The 27,645-nt window shown below is 37.8% G+C and overlaps 1 protein-coding gene across 1 annotated transcript in view; it reads right to left on the reverse strand.

Annotated features, from left to right (window-relative positions):
- Window positions 1–290: 290 nt before the first annotated feature.
- The window catches only part of ETNK1 (ethanolamine kinase 1), a 33,411-nt gene continuing 6,056 nt past the window's right edge, over window positions 291–27,645 (reverse strand). The window contains exons 2-8 of the mRNA XM_074586477.1: window positions 19,602–19,861; window positions 18,634–18,774; window positions 16,918–17,060; window positions 10,201–10,284; window positions 8,096–8,256; window positions 5,375–5,448; window positions 291–4,127 (exon numbers count right to left, since the gene is read on the reverse strand). Coding sequence (XP_074442578.1) covers window positions 4,055–4,127; window positions 5,375–5,448; window positions 8,096–8,256; window positions 10,201–10,284; window positions 16,918–17,060; window positions 18,634–18,774; window positions 19,602–19,861 — 936 coding nt within the window. The 3' untranslated portion in view covers window positions 291–4,054. The remainder of the gene's footprint in view (window positions 4,128–5,374; window positions 5,449–8,095; window positions 8,257–10,200; window positions 10,285–16,917; window positions 17,061–18,633; window positions 18,775–19,601; window positions 19,862–27,645) is intronic.

Here is a 27,645-nt window from a genome sequence, read left to right on the forward strand (position 1 = left end):
TTACAAGTCAGCAACTAATCCTATCATAAGGTTATATCCACCAAAAACATTTAAGCTGGGGGACTTCTACCACAACTAACTCAATTGCTGTCACCACAGAAGCGCACACTTTTAAGAGTACTTCAATTCAACGTGCTTATGTTTAGAAGTCACCAGCATCCAAGAACGTATAGGAAATTTTTGGAAGTTTAGTAACCAATTTTAACAGCCTTCCCTATACCACAGGTACTACATGTACCTCTGACACATAGTTTGCCCTATTATTAGAATAGACTTTCTCTTCACCTTAGTACTGTATAAATTCCTTTATTCCCAGAATCATTCCCAAGAGCAAGATGTCAAAAAAGCTAATGGGGAAAAAAAAAAAAAGACACTGGATGCCCAAGGCTATAAATGGATACCTTAACATAAAACTATTATGCTCTGTTACAGGTCAAGTTAACAAAAGAAGTCTGCACACAGAGTTAGTTTTTTTCTTTACATCAAAATTTCTACAAAATAGGAGAGAATACAATGCAATACACAAGTCCATAAATGCAAGATACAGTACAATTCACACTAATTTACAAATGGTTATTTACACTGTTGTATATACATACACAGTCAGACCTGGTTAATGCAAATTTGTAAGTATTTTTAAAATGTAAATGAAGAAGTGTAAATGAAGAGAGCTGAAATCATGTGATAAAAGACTAGTTATCGTTCAGAAATCTTTAATGCTTAGATGACTTAAGAAATTAGGCATGGATTAGCCAGATCTGACTGCAGAAATGAGAAGAAAAAAATTCACACTGTTCTGCTTTACAAAAGCAACCAGGCCACTATGGTCTATTGACTTGATGCTATTTATGCAAGAATGCCGTTACTAATAATCCTTGTTATATTTACAATATATGTTTAACTACAGTAAGAATTATTAATTTTGGCATTCATGCCCTTAGCTTAACATAAAGGCAACAGAATATCTTCTTGGCAAGTCACAGTCAAAACTACTACAGGATGTTTCTAGAGCTCAGTCATCTTTTTGTCCTCCTTTAAATATCTTAACATTGCTACTAAAGAGACTGAGATGAATTAATTGAAATGAGTACACGTTCTCCAGTTTGGTGCTCTAGTACCTGATTTACATTCAGAATGTCCTGTATTCACAGTTTCAAGCTACCTTATAATCTGCAATGCTATTGCAAACTACTGCTTCAAACTTAACACACCTGTAGATACTCCTTAGCGAGTGAGAATATCCGAGTGCTACTGGCTCAAACGGATGTGGAACAAGGCCCATGGTAACTGGCGTTTCATTTCAGAAAAAAGTTTTAAGTATTTCCTCAGAATTTATCAGGAATTGTTTTAATCTGCGCTTGTCTTGTAATGAAAGCTGATGCAAAGCAGCATTTAAGTGTGTAAAATGGATTTCGACATGCAAAATGAAAGCCTCTACCAGTACTGCAAAGTCAACCACTGTAACCTGTGATAATCCTTGTGCTTCTTCGAAGTGGCTCAGGAAACGCTTGCAGTATTTACTATCTGCTTCAAAGTGCTTTTATGGGATTCAGTGGAGCTTCGCTCCACAAGAATGAGATTGAGCTGCACTCATGAAGAGCTTTGGTTCTGCAGAAGCAAGCTTCCACTCCTACAGTTATTGCTACTTGAGCTATAAAAACAAAAATACTACCGAAAAAAATTACACTAACTCCAAACTTAAATAGTACTGGTACCTGAAAAGGGAATGTGTTTTACCAACTGTTGGGAAAGTCAGGATCTGTCAAGTGTTGGATTTCTTAAGACCAAGTGAACTTCACAACCTTTTTCAAATATTTCACAAATACAAAGCAACACTGCTAGAAATAAAGCCATCACTTGAAGAAAACAGTAATAAGAGTTCAAAAAATCTTTATCAATCTTACTTCCGAGCAGATCTTACTGAACTTAAAGGGACTACCAAGACAGCAGGGTATTATGCAACATATGTCAATAAAATCAATAGGGAGAAAGTACAGAAAATTAAAGTCTTCAGTGCTTGCATGAGCTCTAGCAACATCCTTTAAAACTGCTACGAAGGAAAACAGAAATACAAATGTCTATTTTCGCTATTTGTTTCTACTTAACTACCAAGAAAATTTGTCCAGTATAGTAGCTTCCAGCTAACAAACGCTAGTGGAAAATGGTTACCTAATTTCAAGTTACAAAAAAATCCCAGTTCTCCCATTTGTATTAGGACTTCTAAGGTACTGACGGGGGGAGGGGGGTAACAGAGAAACACTCAGAGATTAATATAAAGAAGTTAAGAGGAAAAAAATCCCAAACCTTGCTTTTGTAAAATAACAGAATGCCATTCAAAATGGTCTTTTAAGGTGAAAATTTTTCATTCACATCAGTTTTCTTTGTCCTGAATCAATCCAAGCTTTTGTAAAGCACGTATGTATATACGTGTGTGCATATATACACATACACACACAACAGTGTGCCATAAAGCGATTTTGAATAAATATCTTTGCTGGAGTCCGTACAACAGACTCCCCATAATATTTACTCTTCAGATAAGTTTGTGTTTGCACGTGTATATGCACACACACACACTTTGTACACATGGGCACTTATGTGACCAAAGTGCCAAGTTTTTCAGAGTATAATGAGAGTTGAGTACGTGCCTGCCCAACTCCGCACTGCATTGTTGGGTTTTATTTTTCTGTTGTGGGTTTCTTCCCCTCCTGTCCCCCTCACCCCCTTTCAGATTTTAAAGCCTCTTTTCCACTCAGACTTATACACTGTTTTGTTAAGTAAACATTTTCTTTTCAATTCACATTTTGTAATCCAGACCATTCTTGGTATAATAGCCTTAAGAAACAAGAAAATGTGTGTGATGATCAAAGCCCCGTTGTTCAAGTCATACACTTCTCCCATGTTATCCTTCAAACCGGAGACTTTGAAAAGTAATTTGCTGCAGCAGAAAAAAAAAAAAAAAAAAAACAAAACAAAACCAAACCAAGATAAGAGACATACCAGAATTCGCAACTACAGGACCAAGCATTTAACACTATAATCCAAGGCTAGAAGATGACAAAGCAGAAAGATGTCAACAATACATGAACTGTAAACCTAAGTGTCTTGCTCCCCAGTGCAACAGGATCTCTGTTCACTAATCTTCAGTTCAATAGTCCAGTCTGCTAGATACTGCTGAAGCACATCAAATACAGAGAACAGAATAGTGTTCAAATTTAGAATCAAGTTTCAAAAAGGAATAGAGACTTGGAATAGTGGTCTTTTGCTTTAAAAGTACACTAAATAAACAAACAGCTTTCCCACAGAAGTTAGAGATGGTGCACTGTCCATCTAACACTATGATGGTACGTATCCTCAAAGAATCTGGTGTCCACAGAACTCTCACATTTCTACAGCTTAACGCATCAAGAAGGAAAAATCAAAGCGTTATTTATCATTTCAGCAAGTTGGTTGATTCTCATACAAAATAAAAGTACCATCATATAGAAAGCTACCTTTTTCTTTTTAAAAAGAGGGGGAAAAATAAAGATCATCCTAATCTTTTTCCCTAGTTACAGCACACTAGTGATCCCACGAGTCTATTATCACTCATATTTTGCTTGTATACATCTAAAATATTCTCTGACCATGTTTTCTTTAATATAAGTTAATGCAACTTCAATAAAATAAGTTGTTAAACAAATCCTTTGGAACAACTTCACTGTCTGCACCCAACTTTTACAAAAACTGATGAAAGCAGCAATGGAATCATGTTAAACTTATAATAAATAATTCACATACAACATATGTTAAATTACAAAGAAGGATTAAATTGCCATTTCTACAACTTTTTATAGATTTAGCAAGTTTCTAATCCGTTTTATATCAACAGCAGTACGTATGCTCTTCATATTAAATTTAACATTGAAGGACTGTTTAGAGGCATTATTTATAAAGCAAGAACCACCAAGTGAGCATTACAGAACTTCAACAAATGTTTAGCTTTTTTCCAGTATCTGTTCTCAGAAAAGATTCAGGGGTTGTCTATCCACTTGGTAAAGTTTCTTCCTCTTCATTACTCAGGAAGAGTTAGTGTCATGACCTCCAGCTTCATTTTGAAATACTGGTTAAACCGAACAATTGCATACCTATTCGAAGGGAGAGAGAGAGAGATTTGAAGTTAAGAGCAGATAACTCCTTACATAAAGACAGCCGTGCTAGGTAGAACTAGTCAAAAGTCCACCTACCCCAGTACCCTGTTTCCAGCATTGACCATTACCAGCTGCCAAAGGAAGAAATTAAGAACAGAGCCACCGTATCATGGTACTTCCTCACCCCCACACACTACGGTTTGCAAAACAGATGCTGTTCTGGGATTATCAAAGGTGGTGTTTCTGTGTTTAATAGCTCTTAACAGACTATCCAACAATCAACAACTACAATTCCAAAGAAATCTGATCTTGACCATTGCGAGAACGACACTTCATTCAAAACTGATGTGGTTTTGGGTTCTACAACCTGTGCTTTAACTTGTCTTTTTGTGCCATCTAGCGGTTACTAACAAGTACTTTTACTTGACAATAGTCACATGAAGAAATTCACATTTGTCTCATGTACAAAATGACACAACTAAGCCCAGTAAACTGGCTTAGTCAGAGCAAAAAATTCTAAAGTGTTATCTTTTCCCAAGCAAAATGATTAATTTTATCACCTTGCCAAGTCCCCAGTTGAGAGATTAGTTCCCCTGCTTGTTGTTATGAAAGACCATTAAAAAAAAAAATGCCAAAGACACACATCTACCTGAAACACACTATTGGCCAGCATCTCAGGAAACAGAACTTAACATTCATTGGCATTACAAAGACTCTTTAAAAAAAAAGATTAGAAATTTCCAAGATCAACACTCCATGCAATAAAAAGTAAACAAGCTCTTTTGTGCAAGAGCCCCATTTCCTGACTCTTGCACAGCTGGAAACACAGGTCTTCTGTCTGACAGGTAGCACACCACACTGACCAACTTGGCTTTTATGCCTCTGTCTCTCCCACAAAACAAACAAACAAAAAACAAACAAACAACAAAAACCACAAAAACACCCCACCACACTCAATGCCCCAAAACATTTACTCCTCTAGTTATGTTTCGTGCCTTGTTATACCATGTTTTTTAGCCCTGGGGTACATACTAATTTAGGGAACTTTCAGCAACAAAAAGCAGACAGATAGCTTTTATCATCTTGTTTTCTCTTAAAAATTAAGAGTTCTAGTATGATCAAATAAATCAGGTCTGTTGCTCAGACCTCAGATTTTCTGATAGCTGGGGTGTGGGACTAGATGGCCCCACAGGTTCCTTTCCAGCCTCAAGCATTCTACGATTATATGTAGCAAACAAACTTACCCTAGAAAATCAAAGTCAATGGTGGAATATTTGGCTTGAATTAGAGCCCACAATCCCCAAAAGAAGTGGGAAGCCTGAAAGAAAAAAAAGTTATTAGCAAAAGGTTAACACTATCCAATGTATAAACATATTCTCACATTGAGACAAAGAGTTATCTACAAGAAAACTCTCAAACTTCAATCTTTTTGTAAAGTTATTTGATACCTCTTTACTAAAGAGACTGGTAAACAAGTATTATAGAATTAATTACTGGCAATCGGAGGAGTAAATACATTGGCCTCCTGACTCTACACATGGCGCTTTTTAAAAAAATAACGTTGCATTTATGAAATAGGGCATCTATTGAATAGACTATTGTAAAACAAGATACACCACATTAAAAAAATGCACAGAAATGTGACTATTTCCACTGTTACTAATTAAATATATATTATTCTACATGCATTCAACTCTAGTGTAAATATGAAATTCCTTTTTAATCTTTTATATTACAACCCTTAGAGCAATTATAACTACAGCTCACTTTCACTACTGACTTGGACAAAGAGATATGATCTGTAGATACACAAGACAACCTCTAACTCATCAGCATTTACACAAATTTCTCATCTGTTCCAAACTTACTTCCATTATGAGTCCAGATAAGTAGTCAGATTGAAACTACGGATTACATTATGATACAATTGTTAGCATACTTCAAAAGAACACAAACATATGAACTTGATAGTCTCCCTGTGGACGACATTTCTGGACCACCCAGGTTACAAGCGATATACTTCATACTTCTGTTTGGTAAATAACTGCTTACAGTAATTACCTAAATGGCTTCCCGAAGCTTGCATGTAACACTTTACCAGAAGTGTAGAAGACACATGTGTGCACACACTCCTGAAAATACATTGAAATGACAACTACTATATGTACATGTGCATTTTTCTTGTACCTCTAGTTTAGAGAGCTTCACCTGACAGTGAGCAGTTTGGTATTTCACACCAGCATCCATTAACTTGAGTTCATATTTGCTCTTAACAAAGCTTCCCACATTGACTGACACAAGTGTTTGGCAGTATTTGTGCTTCATGTGTGGTCTATAGGCAGGTCTCGAGCTGTTCTCTAAACAGAACTCTATCCTCTTAAAACATTAGTATGATCATAGTTTAAAACTGACAAAACAATGCTATATATTTTAAAACAGACCACCAGCCTACTTGACTGCAGATCTGCTTTTCCTAAATGAATGGGACAGCTGAAGTTACTGTTCAGTCGACAGTTCAATTGAGAGTTGAAGTTAACTGTTACTGACAGTAACAGTTAATACATATTCTTAAAAGAATAATGGCGAACAAGCTAGTATTTTTTAAGGGCTTGTTTAATAATCATTTTCCTAGAACATGAACTGCATTTCCTCACTGCAACTATCAGCTTTTTGCCAGAAAACTGAAGATGTTACAGTAACAGAGTTGTGCTTGGATTAGTCAGAGGACTTAAATAAGGCCAAACCGGCTTCTTAGCCTTAGTCCTCCCAGGAATAGTTTAGTATGTCATTCTTCAGGAGATAGCAAAATAAAGTTATCTAGCTGTTGGGTAAAAGGCACTTTTGCTGTAACATTTCCTGTTACATTCTCTAGGCAAAGCAAGATCAGAGATAGTGGGGCAAAGCGTAACAAAAATAATGTGAATCTGTAAAGTATCTTCAGAAATCACACAGAGATAAAAACCTCAGGGGGGGCGGGGGCGCACATTGGGGAAGACATTTACCTCCAAACTACTTCTCACAGTATACATAATTGGAGCATTCAAGAACGCAATGCAACACCTATTTGACTTATTCTACCTCCATGAATTACACTTGATGTGGTTTTTTTCCTCTGAAGGACAAGGCACCAAAGCCAGGTGAAATTTTTCTGAAGGCAGATAAAAATTTAACATGCTCCACCCTTTCAAAGGGAATGAACTAGGGAGTGAACTTTTACATCCAAAGTCTGGGTAAGACAGCCTGACAGACAAGAGACAGCTTATAATGCACAAAATGCAGAAGGAGCGTGGAGAAGACTTACACAGCCAGCCCCGGCACTCTACAGAAATGCAAAGCTTCAGGGAACCACAGAAGACTACCTGTGTGACTTTATGTGCTCTTTGTTACAATTTGAACCACTAAGGTGAACAAAACCAAATGTGAAAGCAACTTCCTGCTTGCCAAGACACTGCAGGCAAGGTAAGAGTTATGGTAGTACTGAAAGACTCTAGAGTGACCTAATTATCTGTTTAAAAAAAGTTACAAAAACTCCAAAAGCATCCAAATTTTACCTTAAAAGCCTTTTTAAAGTGAGGTGATAAAATTTTGTTAAAGTCAGATGATTTTTAGGTCTTCATGAAGCACACTACCTTGCTCTTCTATCTTCTTACTATTACAAGAAAAAAATTCAACACAAACCAAACACAAGCTCTAGCAAACTCAGGAACTTGACAGACCAATAAACAGCCAACAGAAATACCTGCTAAAAGCTCACCTCATTTTCTGCATGTTCAGTGCCTCTTTCACAAGAAATAGTCTACAGAGAATTTTTAAGACACAACATAAGAGAAAGTTTCCATAGAACAGGCTGAAGAAGTTTTCCTTCACATACCACAGCACTCAGACACTGGCAATTACATTTCTCCATAGAGTAGCAGGCTTCTCTACAACATTTAATATATTCTAATCAACAGTTTGTTATTTACCAGTGCAAACTGATTGACTTGGACATATAGAACTTCAACTTCTTTTTCACTGACTTCTGTGCCAAATCCTTTATATTCTTTGTAGGCCTCAAGGTAAGATCGCAGCCATTGTTCCTGTAATTTTCTGTTAGGATAAAGGCTGTAGTCTACCTCATTTACTCCTAGAAAAAGAAAAAAAAATACCTATTAGAACCTTACGGTGTCTAAAAAGACCAGTAGGATCACATTACTGGACTACTTGCCCCCTCCTCACCCCCTACACGTGCACAAATTAACGTGGACTAACATCAGTGGTTTTTACTTTGACCTGATTTTATCAGTTACACGTTGGCAAGAATTTCTCACACATGAATGAGAGCGTTCCACATAGCCGAAAGGTCTATCCTGTATGCTTTCAGCCACATATATATTCTACTTGTATTTTGAAACTGAACAAGTTTGGCTTAGAGAGAAGCCTCAATAAAAAGCATTTGCATTATGAAACCAAAGCCCTCCCATACTTATCAAATATTACACGTTTAATAGGAAAAGGGACTTGTAAGGGACAATGTTTTTGCCCTGTTTTACTGGAGGTGCTTAGTCACAGGCCATAGGGAGTCTGCCAGGTGTCCCAAACCTGGATTACAGTTCACTCTCACTAGCTATCATTCACAGAGGATTTGGGAATTCTCTTTAAGTCTTACTTTACAAACACTGCAATTGCCTAGCAACTAAACTCTTTCCTGTGTCACATCCACTCAAATTTAGATTTTAAAAAAAAAAAAAAAAAATCAGATTTTTACTGGATGGATAAACAGCAGAGGTGAGGCACAACTGCTCTCCATAGGCAAAAAAAAAAGTCTCTGTGTGTTTAGTCTTCTTACTGCACTTGCTCCTTAAAGATGTAGTCAGACTCTCAGAAGAAGTCCGAGATGAAAAATCAAAAAGCCTCTCAAATATATTTTATGAAGAATTTATCTTGCTGTCCTGGTTTCGCCTGGGATAAAGTTAACTTTCTTACTAGCAGCTGGTGTAGTGCTATGTTTTGCATTTAGGATGAGAATAACATTGACAACACGCTAATGCTTTTAGTTGTTGCTAAGCAGTCAAGGCCTTTTTCTGCTTCTTATACCAGCTTGCCAGTGAGCAGCCTGGGAGCGCACAAGGAGCTGGGAGGAGATACAGCTGGGACAGCTGACCCCAACTGACCAAAGGGCTATTCCATACCATACGATGTTATGTTCAGCATACAAAGCCGGGGGAAGAAGGAAGGGGGATAACATTCAGAGTTACGGCATTTTGTCTTCCCCAAGTAACTGCTACACATGATGGCGCCCTGCTTTCCTGGAGACGGCTGAACACCTGCCTGCCGATGGGAAGTAATGAATGAATTCCTTGTTTTGCTTTGCTTGTGTGTACAGCTTTTGCTTTACTTAAACGGTCTGGTCTTTATTTCAATCTATGAGTTTTCCTTATTTTTTCCAATTCTTCTCCCCATCCCACTGGCAAGGGTGGGGAGGTGAACAAGCAGCTGCATGGTCCTAGTTGCCAGCTGGGGTTAAACCACAACACTTGCTCTTCAAATACTTAAATTAACAAGTATTAACTCCAATGTTTTTTAAGTTACCTAGACTTACACATGCAGTTTGTGAAACAACTGGTAGATTAAGACCCCTAAATTCACAAAATTACACTTTCCATCTATACTGATTATCTAGGTTTTTCCTGTTGCCCCATCTTCTGAAAAAACTCAAGGTTATACACTTGAGTGTATAACATACACTCAAGGTTATTTTTATGGAGCAAGTGGAATGAGCATTCACTGCAATGACTCAGTGGTCTGAGTCTCTGTTTCATCATTTCACACAAGGATGCTGTGAAAGCTACAAGTTCTGTATTTATCTAACTCTGCCAAAACTTAGGACATGTTGTTCCCATTTCTGGGTTAGCAGAGCTGCAAAGGAAGGGTATAACTGGCCTGCAAGACGAGACATTAACACATTTTTATACCATCAGATGAACAGCTATATACACGTATCTAGATATACAGATAGAGAAAAAGACAATATGCTAGAATGAGTTTTTACAAAAGCAGTTTAGCTTTACCCCAGAAATCCAATTTTTACCTGCAAATTCATTGAAGTGATTTCCAATGTCATAAGCCAGGTAGTTGTATCCAGAGTACTCATAGTCTATGAACTGCACATCACCTATGTGAGACACAACAGCAGCTACATCAGAGCCTGTATCAAATGAAGTCACAGCCCTAATCCTTTGGTATCCTTTGAAGTTTAAGGGAAAAAAACAAAACAAAACCACACACCCATCTTACTTGTGCCCCGTTGTGCGCACTCAAGACATTCCAGGGTAAGGCTGTGATTTTTATGGTATGAGATTTACTTGAACATTCACATCCAAGAAAGCTCTTATATAATTACTTAGAACTTACAGTTCTCTACTTTTAAACTCTGCATAGCAGAATTTCAATTTTAACTTCTACCACATGAGGGCATCCTTTACTTTCAAAATAAGAAATACAGTAGAGGATCCTTTATTTAAATTTTATGTAGAAATAGCAAGTCAATTTTTCCCCGACTTAAGAAAGAACAACCCTGTTTAATTCTCACACAAGCGTGCAACCACAGTGGACTAACACATTGCAACATGTTGATATTCCCTGCTTCCTCCAGCTGCACTTAGAAAGCAAGGCTATTTGTAATTCTTGCTTTTTTTAGATGGCTTAAACTAGTCTCAGGAAACCATGAGACAATCCTCAAATTCTTGAAATTATAAAACTACGTAGTGTTATGTAAACAAGGACTGATAAAGCGGACTGATAAAGCAGCAGACAGCCCCAGATGTTTTAAAATTACATTTACCTATAGTGAAGCTGGGGAAGATGCTTCACTCCATTGTGAAGCATTGTGTAAAACAGCATTGAACCTGCTCAAGAATGTCTACGCTATATCAAACAGTCAAGACGTTAAGAAGATAGATTAGGTAAAACTAGAGCACTTGTATTTTAAAGGAAACCTGCAAAATTACTAAAAATATCACAAAAGGAAGCAATGGGTTAACTTAAGAGCTGTTTGCACTAGAACATTAAAATCTACAACCTTACATTTCCTACTGCTATGCTGAAATGGGTAGTTTTCACAGTTGGACTCTTCTCCCTTTCTACACCCATTCTTTCCATGGGTAACTGCAGATTTACTCAATAAAAACATATTCCTTCTATCACAATGAACAATCTTCTTAGCATGACTTAAAATATCTTACAGATACTAGAGCTAACTATCAGAACTTCAGGTCAAAAAAAAAAGTAAATCAAGAATAATGTTAAGTACGTTATGCGTTTCCTAGACTAAGGATTTTAAGTGTCTGATACACTGCCTCGAGATTTAGGAATAGATATTGCACATATCAAATACAACAAGTTACCACAGAACAACTTTGTCAGAAGCGTTCCTTGTATCTATGCAGTTCACATTTACCGCATTTGAAATACTAACACATTAATGTTTTCCAGATGGATAAATCTTCTTGTCTAAGCACTTATAGTGGAAGTTAAACTCCACAACACAAACAAAATCACTTCATCACAATCCTCCAAGTCAGAGTTTACCCTTACTTCCACAGAAAGAGGGGATTGCTTACCAAGGTTATGAGGTTAAACCTTTTAGGCTCTGACAAACCAACATGAAAATGGCCTGCAGAGTAGCAAGCTCCTCCCAGGAAAATCTTGTTGGCAACGGAAAATTGAGGTTCTCTAGAACTCTGAAGGGACAAGAAATTTTACAGCAGCTGCAACCAAGATCTTATAATATTGTCACAGATTAGTTTCTGCCACTGCTTGACTGGCAGATTCAGTCAAGATTCATACTTGTATACGCTTGCATTTCCCACTGGTTCTGTAGTACTACTTTTTAAAAGAAATACCTCTAAGTTACAAGCCAGTCAAAATACACAGCCCAACCCTGGTTAATATTCTGTTACACAACTGACCTCCTGAACTTGCCCCCCTATACATACCCCCAAACATTAGATATTGCTTGTATTCAGACAGTTTTCCTTGTTCCACCAGGTAAAATACAAACACATCAGTTAAAAGTCTACTTTGCAAATATCAACATAAGAAATACTTTAAATTTCTTTCACATTCAAATGTCATCTTGAGTATACCTATGTGCTATTAAGTATTTTAAAGTACAGCTAACATTTAAAACTTACTTCCAGATATAAAAAAAATATTAGGTACAATAAGAAATTGAATCTAACAGGATACAAATGAGGCTGTTACCAGGCACTCTGCTATGGTGAGATGCATGTGAATAAGTGATGTGATAAACCTCCAGTCAGTGCACAAGTAGCACAGTGCATGCCACCACAAGGCAGCAACAATGGCATACCTAATCCGTAGCAGGTGAATAAAATATGGCAAACTCACATTCAGTAAGACAAAAGTTTAAAGTTAAGAAGTCCTGCATTTTTACTGATCTCTTTCAGACTTATGCCACTGTGGAACTCAACCGTAAATTTAATTTTTCATGAAAGGTCCAAAATAAAGATCATAGAATCTTCATGGTTGGAAAGGACCTTTGAGATGCTCAGTTCTTTCCGTGAAACTGAAAGAAAGCAAAAACTGCAAGCTTGCTACTTCATAAATGCATACATGTCTCGGCTACCTTGCTTTAGAAGCAGAAGAGACTTTGCATTAATTGTTTAAATATCCACAGTACTATAAGTTACTTTTAAGATTTACTGCAGTTCATAAAGGAAAGCCACTTTTAAAAGATACGGCTTACACTAGTAGTCAAAGCAGATAGCTTTTATTTTGAGGTTTTTAATAAGTACAGAGAATTTGGACATCCCACTGATTTCACTGGGAGCAGGCAGACCAACAAAAGACACTTGTCTAAGTGCATTTGTATTTTATTGATGTGAGACGTGATTTAAAACTAATCTCTATCATCTCTCTGGAGAAGGTACTGTTATCAATGGGAGTAGAGACATCAAGAGTATTGAACATTTCAAGTTGAAACACACTCCTTTCATCAAGGTGTCTACTAGCGTAGAGAACATGCAATGTAATTTATGAAAACTACATAAAAGACACAAAATGGAATACATGTTGTGTTACACACACCAGAAATTAAATTTTTAAATAGATCCAAGCAGTAGTCAAGAGGACATCTGTTAGATCTCCTCAGGGAACCGAAAGGTAGGAGGGTAATGACACTTCTGTTTCTAGCTGCTCTTCACTTTTAATGTTTTAATAAGGTAAGCACTTCCAATGTGCAAGTCCTAGCTGAAGTTACCACAGCAGAATGATGTATCCTGAGTTCCGTCCCATCCTGCTCATCGGGTGAGCCACTCAGGCCCTAGAAGACAGCTTCAGTAAAAGACAATTGTCTATGCTATGAACATACTTGAAAATTCACAAATGGGTCATGTACCCAACGAATAATTTTAGCTATAAATACCCAATATACCTTTGCCAAAAAATTAAAAAAAAACAAAACGGTTTTTAGATCAAAACCAGAAGCCTTAAACATACCTCAGTCTTCAGAAGCACTGAGCACCCACAGACTCCTACCAAAGATCATAGAAAACATTGGGTAGGCAGAGGGAATAAACAAAACAAAACCAGCCATCTACCTACACACTTCCTGGCAGGTGATTTTAATACATTCAAAAAGAGCACATACAGATATAGAAAAAAGAATACTGATACTTGGTCTTACTGAATAGCAAGTATTTGAATACTCTTAAAAACATAAGGTATTTTTAGAAACTCCCAGGTCACATCGGGGAAAAAAAAAAAAACCAGCACCAAACTTCAAGAGCATTAGAACAAAGTCTATAAATAAGCAGTACCAGGCATCAAGCATATTTTGACTATCTTGATGCCCAAACTGTAATTAAGAGCAATGTGAAGCTTTGAGTTATATCCTTTAAAGAGTAGTTCACATTGATAATTGTAAGTTATGTAAAGTAACACTTGCAAATTTTCATATCCTGAGTGACTACAAACGGACATTAACAAAACAGCAAGAGGCACAGTTCTCTCAGTCACAGCATGAACAAATTCAAATAAGATGAGCGACACTCCATTAAACGAAGCTAACACTCAACATGTTATTCCAGTCTCATAAATAAAATTTAAGGACATGAGACTGATTCTTCTTAAAAGCAGTACGTGGCACAGCTATGATTTTTCTTTCAAGTCTGAAAATTTAACATGGATTTAATGCAAAGGGCAAGTCTAAAGCAAAGCACTGGGACAGCCAGAGTCATTCTAACTGCACTGGACAGGAGTCCTAGTATCTGTTGATACTCTACAGCTTAACACACACCTAGATGCGCCCACCCTGTGCCTAGCAAGTGTGCAAATTAAGCATTCACAAAGTAAATACAGTGTTGCTAAAATGAATAAATGAGTTATTTTGTTGGTGTCAGCTTCTGAAAAGCCAGATAAACGCTACCAGCTTCGCTCAACCTTTACTGGTGAGAGGGAAAAAAAAAATAGCAGTTAATCTGGAAGACCGAGTCTCTCTCTTCAGTTCCACCTTAGGGTGACCCAAGGTCTTTTTGATACACAGGACTCTTTCTACATGAAAGGGTAAATTTAGTAAGAGTACAGCATCAAAGCTGTTGTTAACTACCTTCATACAGTTCGATGTCATTCCTAATGAAGTACGTCTTTAAAGATTCTATTTGCAAAATTATCTGCATACCAATAAAAGCTTTTGCTCTGCTAAAGAGAATTCCAGCAATACATGTTTTATTTACAGTTAAAAGCTGAGCTTCCACTTCTAAAATCATGGTCCTCATTTTAAGGTTGTACTAACAGACAGATTGATATTTTTTGGTCTGTAAAAAGTACACTGTAAGAAACAGCTTTCAAACAGACAAATATTCTACAGATGGCATTGAGGTTTGGTTACTATGAAAGTGGTACCTGTTGTACCCAGATTGCAGTTTTACAAACACAGCACCTGTGCAACATTCAAATGTAAATTTAATAAATGTATTTCATATTTCCAAGTCTTCCCCCCCCCCAAGATGTTTACAGCTAGTTTGAAACCAAAGTGCTTTATGTGTCTCCCTCTTCCCCACCCTGTCCCCAAACACTAAGCACTCACACACTCGTTATTGTAGGATTGCTTGCAAGTGATGCACTGCTGACATTGTTTTTTCCTCCATTCTGTTTACAGAAAGAAAAGCATATAGCATTTGTTTTAAAAGTAGGAACTTCAAGCCTACTGACTGTGATAGTGAGCCTTTTAAAGGAATTCCTCTGATTATTTTTTTTTTGCAGGATGGTTCTACTATGAAAAGTGACTATAAAAATTCTTTTTACCTCAGTGGGTCCATTATGGAATGCTGAAACTCAAGGTAGTTTCAACACTGATAAAACCCACACAATAAGAATAGATTTATTTTTGGTACCACAGTATCACAACTCCAGTGTGTGTAAGACCACAGGCTGATTTTTTTTTTTTTGCATACCTTCCGTCCTTCCCCCCCTCCTCTTTTTAAGCAGAGCTCTATAATCTACCATTGAAATTAGGTAAAACCACCGAAGTTTCAAACTGAATTCTTAGAATATGAAACTGCTGTTAATGGCATTGTGTGTATATACATACGTACCTATAGAACTAAAAGTACGAGCAATTCCCTTCAAAATAGTATTACTCGGAGGGAAATTTGTATACAAACCACCAAAAGACTATTTTCTAAATTCGCATGCATTCGGTGCATATTTGATGCTGAAATTGGTTGTGCATACATACACAGTCTTTATACTAGAACAAATTCCAGCATGTTTTTCTTAGTTTTTATTTAGAAATTAAGGTATATAAGTGTCAAATGTCAAAGACCAATGACAACTGATAATACTTCAGTTCCATTCACAGCCATTTACTTCACACACTTCTGGCTTAGATACCAACAGTCTTATAATCAAATTGTCACAAATATGAAGCTACTAGAAGGAACATGCCATCCTCCCTTCAAAGGAAAATCTTGATCTGATGAATTTGTTGCGCTCAGCTGAGCTCAGACATTTGAAATGGGAGGAGAGTTGTGCATTTTTACTGCACCACGGCCATTTTAGTGTCGCAAGTTTGACTTTTTTGTCTGTTTTAATATCCTGTTTAACTGATTTAGTAACCGAACCTCAAACCACTAGAATCCAGCAACAAAAGAAACCGTGAGTTTATGCTGAAGCTCACTAGATTTTAGCTAAGGCATTCTTTAATAACATGAATTATGAGTTAAATTAATTATAATAAAAACAAAATTGTATTTCACCTTTGCTATGATGTGTAGTGCCTACAACTGTTTAAATAAAGTATTTATTTACAATAGAAATCTTTAAGATGCCTATGTACCTCATGCAGGAAATAAACTGACTTACAGAATATAGTATTAAGTATCACTAACATACTTCGTTATGAAGGTGTCTTCCCACAATCATAAACCAGAACAATACACATGTTACAGGAGATAACGTCTTCAGGTTATTTTCTATAAGATTTTTTTTCCCCCCCTGAAAAAGCTTTATATGACTAGAATAGAATTAACAAACATTTACACGCTTTGAAATTCATAAAGTAAAGCAAGGAACACCAACATTCTTCCTCTGCACAATAACATATAGATGAGAATTAGCTAATTAAGCAAGTTAATATGCACAGATATTATCATCACTTCATTGGGTATCAAAAGCTCAAATTGAGTTCACTTGTTAAAGTCAGTAAAATGACACTACTTGTGTAGCAAATGCAATTACAGGATAAACAAACTAAGCCACTACTTACTGTTAATTCAACACCTACCTCGTTTCTTGTTGTAAATAATATTCTTACACAACAGGTCATTGTGACAGAGTACCACTGGTGATCCTAAATTTGACAGTCTTTCCTTCATCCAGGCCATCTCTTCTTGAAGAACTTGAGGACTTGGAATGTCACTTAAAAACCTTTTCAGGTATAAGAAGTTTGAGTGTTAATATTTAGTACTGTATGTTTGATACCGAGCATTTGTGATGAAATAAATTATCTTCCTCTATATCTTTATTCCAAACAAATCAATAGACCTTCTCCCAAACTAGAGGGCTCTTCCCCCTGGCACCACTACAGCAGTCAAATTACAACAATTATTTCCCTCTGTCCTCCCCAAAACCCATTCTCTAATGATTGTCTGTGCTCTAAAAATGACAGTAGTCCAAAAATCAGGAACACAATGCCACACGTTTTTTAAAGGAGTAAAGATTAAAAGTATTATATAGCATATATTTAATTCCATTTTTGCTCACATTAAATTACTTCCTTCGGGTAGAATACCAGTACTACATGTATCTGTAACAGAGGAAATTAGCATTAATTTTCTAGTCACAATAAATATGCTTGAGTGGGCATTTTCTTTTAGACTTTCAATTAACTACTCAAATTTTCTCAGTTTTCCTAATGTTATGTTGTAGAAGAAAAAAATTCAAACAACTTTGCCAGATCATTCTTTAATTACAACACAGCAAGAAGTGTAGTTGGCATCCGTGATTTCAAAGAAGTTCTGTGAAGAATGTTTTTAAGCTGTAATTTGCTTTGTGAGTGATATGAAGTTTGATGATATTGTACAAACACTTCCAAATTACACTTAGCTTAAAAGTTTGATCTCCAATCATAGAATTCCCAAGAAGCATTGTCTTCAACTCAAGCTTCAGATTACATCATAGAAATTTTATTTAGGTTAACATAAATGTAAAACATTGCTCCTAGTTTTGCCTTCCTCTCACCCCAATCTTCGAGCGACTGATGCTAGAACCCTTCAAAAATATTTTCTTAATTTGTTAAGCTCCTAAGAAAAGAAAGTTTGATTTACAAGTCCAAAGCTATACTGGGATGCTAAACACAAAATGTAATTAAACCTTTAAACTCAGATGAAACTCCATGATAGCACAAGTCTAGAATGACTGCACAGATACCTTTTCATCCTCTAGAAAACACCTTTGGGAGCTCATCCGATCACACAAAACAGCCTTTGATTGACTTTACTTTTACACCACCCTATTTTGGACTAATTTATAAACTGAACAAATAGAGGACAGCTAAGAGGTACAGGTCAGAATGAACAAGCAGTAGTACTCCTGCAACCCCAGGAAACATGCTTTCACTATTCACCCCAGAACACAGTCTCAGTTTGGGAGACTGATGGATCTCCTGGAAAGCTCTTTAGATGCAGTTACCTGAAGAAGTACTTCACTTGACTTTGGTTCCTTAAAAAGGGTGAAGAAAACTACCATCATTCATAAAGTGACCAAGTAAGAACTGTACATAGTTCTTACATACACGCACAATATACCAAATGAATTAAAAGTCTCTCCCTATCACATGTGACGTTTATATAGCTATTTCAGTATACAAGTTTATGACAAAACTCAAAATTTTATGAACTTCAACATTATGTGGTACCTAAACCTATTTTTTTTTAAACATTCTTCTACCCCTCAACCAAAAAGAATGGGAAATCTGGAAAGCACATAATGAAGTACTTACCTTTTATTTACTTCCTCATCTGTAAATTCTGTGGGTATGAGAGAGAAGTATTTCCCCATCTTCAGCCATAGATTAGATTTAGGGATCCATCCATTGTGTGCATGAATAGTATGGATTTTAGCAAGCTGTCTGGCAATGAGCCTAAAAAACCCGAAAGTTTAAATTAATGTTATATTTGCAATAGATCTGACAGCCTTTATCATATTTTTCCTAGCAACAAGAGAAGACGACTACAATATGTTTAACAGAAAAACTGTAAAAAAATTGCAGCAAGGGAACCCAAAGAGGGTTTAAACAAGAGCAGCACAGCTACAGGGTAGCATCTTTAAAGACTCGACTCAAAATGTCATTGGCAGCACTACTTAAGAGAGAGGAAGCAGGAGGGATGGAGTTCAGTTACAGCATGCATACTTCACCTGTATTCACAGCCTACTCTTCAACTTGCTTATCTTTAGAAGAACTGACTCAGTTAGGCAAATACATTTCAGTGCATACATTAAAAGCTAAGATCTTAAGATATCAGCACTTTCTGTTCACTGCTAACAGTTTAAAAAAGTATGTCTTAATGGAAGGAAGACTATCTTGAATCTATTCAACAAAAGGAACTATTAGAAACAGAGCTAGGAGTACTTGCTTTAATCAAGTCCAGCCCCCTACAACTCCACCATGTTAAACGATCTCCTTAATGGTAACGTGCAAATGCTAAATGCGCGCAATAAGCAGACCTCTAACAAGCGTATAGTCTTCTGGTGAGGCACCAAGTGTCATGTGTTCAGCATTGAAATACCATGATAACTAAGACAGAGGACAGTGAGCCATCAAGAGCGTGAACATCAACTTAGTATGGGCTTACAGAAGTATTTCTTTTCTGCCTGCTCATAAACTAAGCTTGAGGTTCTTTGGGCCTGACAGAACACCATAAATGCATCATAGAACCTGAATAATGAATAAAAAACCAAAAAGGTTACCTGAAAATATCTGGATTGCATACATGCTCTGGATCCAGTGCTTCTCCCTGCATGAACTCGTAGCACAGGCCATTATTGAAAGTACAGTATAGTTGAGGTGCACAGCCATGAGCCTGCAACACGCGGAAACTCTTCACTTCCTCATCGCGATCTACTAGGAGCTCGGTCTTATTTCCGTAGATCCTAACCAGAACCACATCGTCTGTTAGGTCACCCACATAGCAGCCAATTAGTTTATTGGTGATGCCATCGGTAAACAGCTGAAAAGTAAAAAGAATGCAGAGTTACTCTCTAGTTCACAAAACACAATTTTTTACTACATTGAGCATTAACAAAAGAAATCTTTAAGATACAAGAAAATTATGAAGTAAATTGTGAAGATATTTCACAGTAACACAAGAGAAGATGAACATGTGAAAACATGCTACAGTGAACTACAGAAATACTACATGTAAAAGGCAATAACTGAAAGCTCAATATTGTAAAATGGGCTTCCACATGACCAGTCTGAAACTGATAGATTAAAGTGGCTGAAATCAAAGCCCCAATAAGGCAGCAATCCTAAATCAGTATGAAAACAGTCATGAATACAGGCAGCATGAAAACAAAAACAATTTTGATGCACTTCAGAATTTCAGTATTTGCTGATCAGTGCACAACTAGTAAAAGACACTTCTGGAGTTCTAAACTACTCCTATGAAAAAACAAAGTTAATGTCAGAAACAGTTCAAGTGCAGTGGTTATCATCTTCCCACTAGCCTTGTGGTTTTACCGATTGAGAACAATTCCTAAAGTCACTCTGGCTCCTCTACAGATTTGAGACAGTACTTAAAATTCAAGCCTCAAGCACCAAAATTCAGCCTCAAGCACCATTCCAAATTTAAAAGCTTCCAACAAGACTGACTATCCTTCCATTTTATTTAATAACTTGTACATGCTATTTAAAAGATTAAAAAAGCATTTCAAGTCCTTCTCATTAAGCTGTACATAAACACAATTTTTAAAGCACTGCAATTTACCAGATTTGACCAGTCTAGTAACCAATGCCTGAAGTAACCAATGCATACTGAAGATGAAGCAAGTAACTTTCTACAAAATTAAGTAAGAGCATTATGTTTACATCTAACAACAACCTACTTACTGCCTTTCAACTAACAATGGAGGTACAGAAACTACAAGTTCCTAACTATGGAAAGGAGGAGGCAGATGGCGGACAGACAAAAAAACCAATCCTTAACTGCTGCTGCTTCTTTCACATTTGATGAGACCTAAAATAGTCATTATATGGGCTGAACCTGACAAGCAGACTAGATCCAGAGCTACTGGGCTGCATGTACCCAGTTGCACGTAGTCGAGCATTTGAAATCCCGCTCAACGCCTGCAAGAGCAACACAGCAGCTCTCGATCTCCTCCTACAGTCTGGTACAGTTTTACAGCTCAGAAAACAGATGTTTGGTGCTTTCAAACTCTTTGCACTCTGTCAACTCAGACTGAATGCTTAAGAAATCGCTAGATGAGTACTACCCGTATGAACTCTAGCTGTTAGTTAAGTGACTGAAGGGCAAGACATTAACATTCCCGGGTGACAAGCAGCATCACAAGCAAGAACGCCAACGCTTTCATAACTATTGAACAGCCTCCTGCAGTCTTAAGCATAAAGTAGTAACCAATTTAAAGTCAAGGTTTTCACAGCAACTACAATTTATATTCAAGTATAATTTTTTTTTTAGTGGTTAGTCATGCCTCTGCTACCACTCTGTTACCCCCAAAACCCTAATTAAAACTCAATTAAAAAATAAACTCTCACACAAAGCACAAAACCTCTTTCAGGACAAGCAGCAGGAAGTAACTTCAAGTTGGTTAACAAACACAACTTTCCCTTGTGTGGACATCTTGCAAGTTTGATTTGACACGTTTCTTTAGGAAGTGCTTTATCGTTAATTCTCATTTAGTTATAACTTTTTCAAATTATCTATCTCCTTGAATCTGCAAGCAGCTTTTATTTAAAGGCAACCTGAAGACTCTGGATATAAAGTTTTTTAATTTGTAATTGTAACAGAAGTCAGAAAATCAGCTGAAAACTGAAACCCAATTATCAGAATTAGAACATTTAGTGTCCAATGATAACAGTTTGAATTCCTTATTCACACATCATCCTGCGTTTCTTCTCCCTCAAACATGAAGTCAGGCCCAGAACACAAATACTGACAAATGGAGAGGTCTGTTACATTTCAGACCTTATACTAAACATTAATGTTTAACGAAAAAGTACTTTTTTTTCTTTTATTAAAACACACACGAACAACAGGCAACTTCTCTACAGGCTTTATGATTCCTTCAAACCATGGACAGCTTTGGTGGGTTTGTTTGGGTTTTTTTTGAAAGCCAAACAATTCAGAAACTTTGACTTCCCCCACCCCTCTAAGAGGTACCCTTTCTTTATTTTGAAAAGCAAAGTAGTATCCTTCAAATACAAGTGACAGCTTATTTCCAAATCTCAAGGATCTGGAGAAATCAAGCATCAGGAGAATACTTTTTTTTTTTAATTCCTTAAGGAAAAAAAATAATAATCTGAAGTTGGGTCAAGTCTACCCATTTAGGAAGAGACAAGACTTTCACAGTAGAAGATGCTGTATTTTAGCTATCATGCCTTGTCTTCCTCAGCACCCCTATGCTATGAGGTGAATGAACTCAACAAGAAATAGCTCAAGGTTCCTGAGGAAGATGCAGAATAGTAGAGGATATGAAGGTATTCAGTTTTCTTAAACAGTTATGAACACTTCATCTTGCAGAAGTAGGTTCAAAAAATCACATACCTTTCATCTACACAGGGGAACCATAAATTCAAAAAATCCTGCTTACAAAGTCTGCTTGATTGACTCAAAATTAAGACTTTACAGTTTATGAACATATTTTATTACTAGTTATTGTTTTAATAACCCAGGATAAGAGACAAGTAATGAAGAACCTTGTCTTAAACAGTCTTCACAGCAACTAAACGTTACAATGTTAATCAGTGCAACTAAGAAAACTATACCATTTAGCACTACAGATACTGGTTTTCACATTAAAATGACTACAACTGTACTCTAACACTACCCTATTCTTTTGCTCGACACTTATATGCGGATGTTTTAAGTTTTCCCTGTGTACATAAGCATATTGTTGCAGCAATGCACGTGCCTTCAAGAGAAGGATGATGTGCCTGAGCAGTGTTACCTAATTTGAACAGGCAGTACTTAAATGTCTTTCAAGTATGGCTTGTCAATCAAAAGTTACACCTTAATATTGTAACGTCTTCATTCATAACCTTCCTCCCTTTCAGTGTATAGTCACAGAACTACTTGGATTGGAAGGGATGTCCTGTAATCATCTAGTTCAACCTCCCTGCTCAAATAAGGCCAACTAGAGACAGTTGCCCAGGACTGTGTCCAATTAAATCTCCAGGAATTCTGGAGACTCTACAACCTGCCTGGGCAACCTGTTCCAGTGTTTGGTCACCCTCACAGTAAAAAAAAGTGTTTTCTTGTGTTCAGATGTAATTTCACACGTGTTTTATCCCTATTGCCTCATCTGTCACTAGGCACTGAGGAGAGTCTGGCTCCGTCTTCATTTCCCTCCGTCATTGGTGACAAGTGATATGGAGAAGGCCGAGGTTCTCAACAACTTCTTTTCCTCAGTCTTCACTGGCAAGGGCTCCAGCCACGCTCCCAGAGTCACAGAAGACAATGGCAGGGGATGGACAGAACTGCCCATCATAAGTGAAGATCAGGTTCGTGACCATCTGATGAACCTGAAAGTGCACAAGTCCATGGGACCCGATGGGATACATCCATGGGTACTGAGGTTGCTAAACCGCTCTCTATTATATTCCAAAAGTCATGTCAGTCTGGTGAAGCCCCCACTGACTGGAAAAGGGGAAACATAATCCCCATTTTCAAAAAGGGAAAGAAGGAGGAACCAGGGAACTACAGGCCAGTCAGTCTCGCCTCTGTGCCTGATTAAGATTATGGAGCAGATCCTCCTGGAGGCACTGCTAAGGCAGAAGAATAACGAAGAGGTGATTGGGTACAATCAACATGGCTTCACCAAGGGCAAATTGTGCCTGACAAACCTGGTGGCCTTCCATGAGAAGGTCACAACATCAATAGACAAGGGGAGAGCAACGGACGTCATTTACCTGGACCTGAGCAAAGCCTTTGACACTGTCCTGCATGACATCCTGGTCTCCAAGCTGATAAAATATGGGTTTAATGGACTGACAATTCAGTGGATAAAGAATTCGCTTGATGGCCGCACCCAAAGAGTGGCTGTCAATGGGTCCATGTCCAAGCGGAGGCCAGTGACAAGTGGAGTCCCTCAAGGATCAGTACTGGGACCAGTCTTGTTTAACATCTTCGTCAGCGACATGGACAGTGCCATAGAGTGCACCCTTAGCAACTCTGCCGACAACACCAAGCTGTGTGGGGCAGCTGAGACGCTGGAAGGAAGGGATGCCATCCAGAGGGACTTTGACAGGCTGGAGAGGTGGGCCCATGCCAACCTCATGAAGTTCAACAAGACCAAATGCAAGGTCCTCTCTCTGGGTCAGGGCGATCCCAAGCACCGATATAGGCTGGGCGGTGACTGGCTTGAGAGCAGCCCTGAAGAAAAGGACTTGGGGGTGCTGGTGGACGAGAGGCTCAACATGAGCCATCAGTGTGCACTAGCAGCCCAGAAAGCCAATCATATCCTGGGCTGTATCAGGAGAAGTGTGGCCAGCAGGTCAAGGGAGGTGATTCTCCCCCTCTACTCCACTCTCATGAGACCCCACCTGGAGTACTGCATCCAGCTCTGGAGCCCCTACTACAAGAAAGATATGGACGTGCTGGAACATGTCCAGAGAAGGGCCACGAGGATGATCAGAGGGCTGGAGCACCTCTCCTATGAGGACAGACTGAGAGAGTTGGGGTTGTTTAGTCTGGAAAAAAGAAGGCTCCAAGGAGACCTTGTAGTGGCCTACGAGTATCTGAAGGGGGCCTACAAGAAACCTGGTGAGGGACTTTTTAGGATGTCGGGTAATGGTAGGACTAGAGGGAATGGATTAAAACTAGAGATGGGACGATTCAGACTGGACGTTAGGAAGAAGTTCTTCACCATGAGGGTGGTGAGACACTGGAAGAGGTTGCCCAGAGAGGTGGTGGAAGCCCCATGCCTGGAAGTTTTTAAGGCCAGGCTGGACGGGGCTCTGAGCAACCTGATCTAGCAGGAGGTGTCCCTGCCCATGGCAGGGGGGTTGGAACTAGATGATCTTTAAGGTCCCTTCCAACCCTAACGATTCTATGATCATGTATTTAACATATTGGTAAGACCCCTTCAAGCCCTCTTTTTTCCAGGCCAAACAGTCCCAACCCTCTCAGCCTCTCCTCATATGAAAGATGCTCCAGTCCCTCAAACATCTTCATCACCCTTTGCTGAACTTGCTCCAGTGAGCCTGTATCTTTCTCATACTGGAGAGCCAAGAATGGAACACAGCACTCTAACATGGCAAATCAGTGTAGAAGTATTGATTCTCATACATTTTAGCATAAAAACAAAATTAACACATTAAAAAGTTTAGAGAGCACTTCACAGAAATAATTTGTGTTAAGCTGTTCATCAAGTTTAAAAGTACCTTGCCTGCCATATGTAAATGAAAACTTGTGAAACGTAACATTAGAAAAAGCTCTTATCCTGTCATTGCAGGACCGAAAGAAAAGTGAAAGTTCTGTTGAACTAAGAAGGATCAAAACCACTAAGTATAAAATTAACTATCCCCTCTGAAGAAAGTCTATTGTCTTTATTGAATGGCAAAGATGGCAAACAAAATAGGCAATAATTCCCAAGACACAATGGCACCACTTCAACTCACTGGAACTTGTGCTACTGTTTTCTACTTCTCAGAAAATAACCCTCTAACGAAGCTTGTCTTTCCGTACAGAATTGTAATATAAAAAAGACAAATCTCTAAGGTCATCAGAAATAAGTGATACTACCCAAAAAATAGACATTAAGTAGTACTAATGCAAAGAAACAGTAAGAATTTGATTTGATTGTGCTGTTAAACAGAGACGTCTGGCCACTGTACAGCTTTTGTCACACGGCACAGGTCTATTATCCCCTTCAAACAAGTCCCATTACTGTTAATAAAAAGAAATCTACAACAAGGAAATTGGACTCCCTCAACTGATAATTTAGGAACTCTACTTCTTATTAGCATCTATTTGTAACATGCTGCTCTAAGTAATTATTTACACCCAGGAGCATTTTAGTTATTGCTTCTTAAAAAGGCAGAAGGGTTTGCTTACATTTCTAATAACATTATCCAGACTAGACAATTTCCATATTCCATCATAAGAAAACATCTAATGTTTTCTACCAGTAAAAGAATGTAATACTCACTTTATTCTTTTATTCATAATGTCCTTACTGTAGCATTTAAAGAATTAGCTTAGAATGCCTTGCCTGAAACGTAACCCGAGATACAACAGAGCAAAACAGGAATTCCATAACAAAAGCATCAGTTGAGCAGCATAAACAGAGAATGGACTCTGATGACATGGATAAGGTAATCAGTAAACTCTCAAGGCCACGTGCAAGATGATGGAAGAATCTACAGAATGTTACTAATAGCAGGTAGAAATTTCTGGAAATAAATCAAGAATTACAGGGAGCCAACAGAAGTCAGGAACATGATGCAACACAAAAAAAATACAGCAGCAAGATTCTGTTACTCTTGCAGTTTAATTTAAATATTATAATTAAATTTAAATTATCACACTGCAGTAAGTACTTTCAGGTGAGGTGACACAAAGCTAAAACTAAATTCTGAAAACATTTCTGGAACCATTTGTCATACTGGCCCACAATCCAGTCAGAGATCTAGTCAAGGCTTTGTAGCTCTTGGGAACAAAGATAAACTGTTTACTGAATGAAATGCAGAGTGAAGGTGAGAAAGCTACAAATAAGCTTTAGTTACCCAAATGCAGTCTCAGAAAGCACCACACGGTAGAAACAAGACAGGTCAAGTGAGTCCAGGAAGAGCAGAGAAAACTCAACCAAGACATGTAACATCTTTGAGCAGAGTTTACCCTAAAAGCACTCTTACCAGCAACAATCAGGTTATTAGATTCCCGAAAAGGGCATGCGATTGATATGTTGCCATCTCATAGGTAGGTGGTTCAAGAAAAGCTTACATCTGATCCTACTGTTCCAGGTGTTCAAAAGAACGATAAGAAAATTACAGTCACACGTAAGAGGCATGAACAAGCAGAAATAAAGTGTCACAGAGGCAAAGTACAAAGCACTTAATCACTCACACATGAGATGTAAAACCAGGCAGATTTTTTCCTTCTAGACTGTTATTACAGCCATCGGAGAAGAAATATAGAAAGCAGTATTGTACTGCTGTAGAAACAGAACAATGATGTGAAGTTTCAGCATAAATAAGTAAGGATTCCCCCAATTCTGCTGCTGAACCCCATATTGCACATTAAAAGCTCCAGAAAGGAACAGGTTTTTCAACATGTTTCTTAATAACACATTTCTCATACATAGTGCTCACTGAACTTCCAAGCTTGTAAGATGTAACTTTGTTTCTTCTGGAAAAGTACATACAGGCACATCCACAAGTACACATTTCTCAAGAATTTCATTTCTTGAAACAAGGCTAGTTACTTCTCCACCTCTTTCTGTAGCTATTCCTAAAAGGAGGACAAACTATAACTAATGGAAAACTCAAGCCTTGGGTAAATCCTCATCTATTCAACAGGGCTTACAAGAAACATAATTCAAAGGTCTCCAGGCTCTGGAGCCGCGTCCTCTAGATCACTACACTCAGCAGGTGAAAACCATTGTCTATGTGATTTTGGTGGCCAGATGTTCATCAAAACAAGACCATTCGGTGTTAAAAGTACCAAGGCTAGCAGGGAGCCAGTAAGTTAATGGCACCATTCTATGGTAAGTTTGGTCACAGACTGAACCAGCAGTTTTCCACTGAACTCTTTGGGTGCTCATCCATGACAAC

Source organism: Larus michahellis, chromosome 1 (assembly GCF_964199755.1).
Source record: "Larus michahellis chromosome 1, bLarMic1.1, whole genome shotgun sequence".
In the NCBI taxonomy this organism is placed as follows: Eukaryota; Metazoa; Chordata; class Aves; order Charadriiformes; family Laridae; genus Larus; species Larus michahellis.